Below are 5186 nucleotides of genomic sequence, written 5' to 3'. Positions count from 1 at the left end.
TCACACATTCACAGACACAAACACAACACATATTCACACATACTAGGCAGATAGATAACAAAGGGAGAAGAACTTATAAGATCTTGGATAGCGGACAACATCTTGGGGCATTAGCTCGATCGGGATAATGGCACTGAAAACAATAAATAAAATAAAACAACAGATAAACACATTCACATGTTCTCAAATGTGACAATTTGGCATGTTATATACTAGCTCATAAAATTAGTTTTACATCTGAACACGCAACAACAGTAAAACAGACAATAATAAACTTGCAATGCAATAATGATAAAAAAAAAGATTTAAAAAGGAAAGAAAGGAAAGCTTTACTTAGATTCGGGGCAGAAGTAGAAGCCAACCCAAAGAAATTTGAATAGTTAGCCACACTTGGAACTTGTAGATAAAACCTGAAAAACAATAACCACCATGTATCTCCAATCATCTTCATATTTGTCTCTAGAGCAAGATTTTAACTCCAGCTTTCCATATATTGAAACACCTTTCCACACCACACACACATACACAATCACATATTGTGCCTAAGATAGAGAGAAAGAGACAGAGAAAATAGAAAGATAAAGACAAAGAGACATGGACAGGGACATGGACACATACACGGGCGCGAGCACACACACACAAATCTAATTCTATCAGTAATTTGAGTTAACTAAATGGAACTAAATCAAAAATTCGAGACTCAATAACACTAAGGAATAAATAACACATCCTAACACACGCTGAAAAGAATAAATAAAAATTAAACACAAATAATCACACACACCGGAGCTAAGCGTTTAGAGTCCAGAGTGTAATTGAGATAAAAGAGAAAGAGTCGGAGAGAATGGAAAGGAAGAGGGACATGGACACACAGACACGAACAAACACACACAAACACACCATTCCCGAAACACATTCCAAAAAAAACCATAGCTCTTTCCAATACAACACATGAAAAAATCAAATCTATTGTGGCATTGATGGTGGTGGATCCGGTGGTGGTGATGTATTCGCTCTGAAACATGATTCTTCAAATGATTTGAGAGAGAGAGAAAGAGAGAGAGAGATTACCTCACCCGGAGAAAGAGCTTTGCGGCGACGGTGGAGCAGCGCGAGGTTGTGACAGAGAGCAAAGGCGTGCATGATAGTGACTTAGAGTAATACACAGAGACTGATGAGCGAGAAAGAGTGTGAGGGAGAGCGAGGAAGAAGGTTTTTCTCGCCCAGGTGAAAGGAAAGAGGAAAATAATTTACTACACCTAGCTTAAAAATCAAAATAAAGATAAAAGTGAGAATTTGGACCCGGCAAAATTTTCACAAATATCAGATGCGACAACGTCGCATCCAATATTCGTATAGACCTTTGTATGCGATACATCGCATCTAAAAGTTGAAAATCAAAATTAAAATCACCGCTTTTTGATAAATTTCTATGATTTTTTTGGATGATCCAAAGTCTTTTAGATGCAAGTTTTGGATGGACCACCTCGAAACATTAGTCACATGGGCCTTGAGGAGTCGAGAGACATTGCTCGAACGACAATCCTAAGAAGGACCACCTTTAAAATTCTACAAGGACCAATAACATACGATAAGGTGATGCTTATCTCACCCCAGGAGCACGATTCCCAAAAAATCAACGAGATGATCGTAGTAGACTTGACGAATTTAACGGTCAAGAACGTAGAACGAGCCGTATTCGCACGAAGTGGAACCACGTGAAAGAAGTTACAAATTCAAAAGAGACGTTACCTTCATATCATGTGGGAGGATCAGTTCAGCATCTCGTGTAACATGATGCAGCGACGAAGAGAGATCATGGCAACATTGCACCAAAGACAACGGAGGACGTGGGAACAGTTATAAATAGAGTCTCAACCTCCAGAAATCACACGCACAATCCACCACTCTCGAGCACAATTACATTTTTCTTTTGTTATCAAGCAGTTGTTTCGATTCTTTTCATGTCTCCATTGTCGTGATCATCCTACGTATATTTATTGTAGTATCTTCATATTAACAACAAAGCTTTCTGCATTATTTTTTTGTACTTGTTTTTCTCTTGATTTTGTTGAGTCAAATCTATTGACGAGATTCGAGACTTTTTTTATTTCTCTACTAACAAATTTAAATAAACTAATAATTATATTTTTGACCACTTGACCGGTGAAACGAATCTCACTTCATCAAACATTATTCATTTAATTTCAAAATGCAATTTCTATCTTAAACGAACGCCAGAGCAGGCCTGTTTTGTAATCGGATTAGGCTTGATTGGAATGCTAAAGTAGCCTTAAAACGGTGCGTTTACGCTGTTCCGTGTCAAAAGTAAATGTCCTTTTTATTTTGAGCAGCGAATGAACGATTTCTAATCAGCTACGGTGTGGAATATGTAAATCCGTCATATTATTACTCAAACTAGCGTTCTGAGCTTGAGATCCACCTCCAAATCAAGTACACGCGTCCACGTACGGACCTCGCTAAGAGTGCATAAAGAGAATTAAGACCTTTCTGTCCCTCTATAGGCTCAGCAAACCATTTTTTTGTGCGACTCTTGCTCTTCGTCTGTAAGTCTCTTTCTACCACATTGGAGTTCATGATTTTTTTTTTAATTCACCTTTTTCTGTTTTCATAGCTGCTTGAATGAATAAAGTTGTTGCTCTTGAGAAAAATGATTTTTTTTTTTTTTTTTGTTAGTTTGCATGCGGAAAGGATTATGTCGTGTAAAAATACATTACGTTGAAAATCTTAGGTCTAATGGTTTCTCATATTTGGTTCTCTTTTCCGGCCGAAGCTTGTACTTTTCTACCACATTAGAGTGGATTTTTTTTAATTTTTTTTTTTTTTTACCTTTCTCTGTTTTCGTAGCTGCTTGAATGAAAGAAGTTGTTTCTCTTAAGAAAATTGATTTTTTTTTAGTTTGGATGTGGAAATAATTATGTTGTGTAATAACGTATTATATTATAATCTGTAATTTTGTATGTATTTACTGTTATCTTGTACCACATGTAATTGATATACAAGTGTATGTAATGATCCATGGGGTATCCGTGCATGATTTTATTTTATTTGTTTTTCCTGATCTTGATTCAACTTGTGGTTCTGTGTTTTTTCAGCTTGTTATCTGGTGGAGCTTTAGAACAAAACAATTCGGATGGATCATAGTGACTCGGATGTCAGTGACTCCGAAATCCAGGAATATGCAGAGAAACCATATAAGCAACTGAAAGACGGGACGTTCAAAGTGAAGGGTCTTAACGGCACTCTCCGGTGCCCATTTTGCGCCCAAAAGAAGAAGCAAGACTACAAGTACAAGGACTTGCTTCAACACGCCACTGGAGTCGCTAAAGGCTCGGCCAACAGGAAAGCCAAACAGAAAGCGAACCACCTAGCATTGTCAAAGTATCTCCAAGACTATCTTGCCAACGAAGTCGACGGTTCTGAGCTTCCGGTCAACTCTAAGCCTGCAGTCAAGACCGAGGAGAAGAACGAAGAGCTCTATGTGTGGCCTTGGATGGGGATTATAGTCAACATAACGGGCAAAAAGGACGGCTCTGGATTTCCCAACTCTGCTCAATGGCTGATAGAGTTTGCGAAACACAAACCCTCCGAGGTTCTGACCTTCTGGAATGGAAAGGACCCGACTTCCGAGGCAATCGTCATCTTTGGGGCGGATATGAACGGGTTTATGAACGGAGCCGAGTTCGAGAAAGGGTTTGAGAAAAATGGGTTCGGTAAAAAGGGTTGGATGAACGCGCAGAGATCCCGGCTCGGTCTGAATATTTTCGGTTGGTGCGCTCGCGAGGAAGATTACAAGGCCCCCGGACCGATTGGAGAGTACCTTCGCGAGAGAGGAAAGTTGACGACTTTCTCTGAGATCATCCAGGAAGTGAATCAGATCCGAAACATTGTGGTGGCTCAGCTGGTTTATCAGATTGATGCCACCAATGAAGACCTCAACAAGCTCAATTACCAGTATAATCAGAAGGCTGCCTCATTAAATAGGATACTCGAAGAGAAAGCTAGGTTGCACAAACAATTCAGTGAAGGTCAATTCTGCCTCTTTTTCTATGTCTTTTTAATGTGTTTTATGAATTAAGTCATGATGAGAAGTTACTAAAACACAGTATTAGGTAAAATAAATAAATAAGTAGATTGGCATACAAGTTAATGGGATAGCCCGATGAGAGTCTTACGATTTATCTACTAGTAGTTAATTAATTCATTGTGTTAGGCCACACGAGAGATTCACTCTCTGCAAGGTTTCATCTGGGATTTTTCTGTGGGGTGTCCTTCTGGTTAAAGTTTGCGCTCTGTCACCAAGGCCCAATCTATTGATTAGGTCATCCATATAAATAAATAATATATGCCAAATTGAAGTTGTTTGATTAATTATTATTTTATTGTTTTGTGAATAATTTTATAATGGACAATCTCTTTTACTTGATTAGATTCGAGGAGGTTGCAGATTATTGCACGCGATAATATCAAGAGGATTTTGGCGGAGCAAGATAAGCTAAGCTCTGAGTTGGAAAGAAAAAAGAAAAAAATTGATTCCTGGAGTGAAGAACTTAACAAGCGCGAAGCGCAAACAGACCGGGAACGGGAAAAGCTTGAAGAGATAAAAAAGAAGTTAAGCGTACATTGAAATGTCATTAAGATAAGTCGGGAAAAGCTTGAAAGAAATCGAATAGTTCAACCCAAGCGGAAGATAGATTGTAAAATCTCGTCGGAGCTTCAAGGACGGAAGACGAGCCACTCTAAGGAGTTCATTGCTTTTTGCTTGGCCACTCTGAAGAGAGCCCGATAAAGGAGAAGACAACAGATCTTGGTTTTTATGGTTGTTCTCTGTTAATAATAAAGCAACGATGACTTCTCTCCCAAAAAAAAAAAAAAAAAAAAAAAAAAACCAACGATGACTATATCCAGACAGTTATCTACGTAGATTATTATATCTACTATAAGCGTGGTTTTTATTTTAATTTTGTTTGCTTTATTATTATTTAAAGTTTTTATTTAAATCAAAGGAGAACATATATTAACTAATTAATTTAAATTCATGTAAAATGTAATTTGATTTTAAGAATTAAACAATTATTTATGGGTATGATTTATTATGAGGATCATACTAAACACAAAATAAAATAAAATAAATAAAATAAAAGTATGCACAATAAAATAGTTAA

At 37.5% G+C, this 5186-nt stretch overlaps 1 protein-coding gene across 1 annotated transcript; it reads left to right on the top strand.

The window, feature by feature from the left end:
* The first annotated feature begins 2398 nt into the window (after positions 1–2398).
* LOC149404401 (factor of DNA methylation 1-like) lies at positions 2399–4800 on the top strand. Its single transcript, XM_089606688.1, has 3 exons — positions 2399–2567; positions 3117–4049; positions 4452–4800. The coding sequence occupies exons 2-3, from the start codon at positions 3155–3157 to the stop codon at positions 4646–4648; spliced, it is 1092 nt and encodes a 363-aa protein (XP_089462814.1). The 5' UTR covers positions 2399–2567; positions 3117–3154; the 3' UTR covers positions 4649–4800.
* Positions 4801–5186: the final 386 nt, after the last annotated feature.

The sequence above is a fragment of the Urtica dioica genome, chromosome 2 (genome assembly GCF_054948205.1).
Source record: "Urtica dioica subsp. dioica isolate 48M chromosome 2, U.dioica_male_clone48M_v1_H2, whole genome shotgun sequence".
NCBI lineage: Eukaryota > Viridiplantae > Streptophyta > Magnoliopsida > Rosales > Urticaceae > Urtica > Urtica dioica.
The sequence above is the reverse complement of the archived record's forward strand: the minus strand, read 5'-3'. Positions and strand labels throughout refer to the sequence as shown.

Bases quoted from the DNA above. Each gene is read 5' to 3' on its own strand.
- LOC149404401 (XM_089606688.1), top strand. From the start codon at position 3,155: ATGGATCATAGTGACTCGGATGTCAGTGACTCCGAAATCCAGGAATAT. The intron at 4,050-4,451 runs GTCAATTCTGCC...TTACTTGATTAG, and splicing joins GCACAAACAATTCAGTGAAG to ATTCGAGGAGGTTGCAGATT.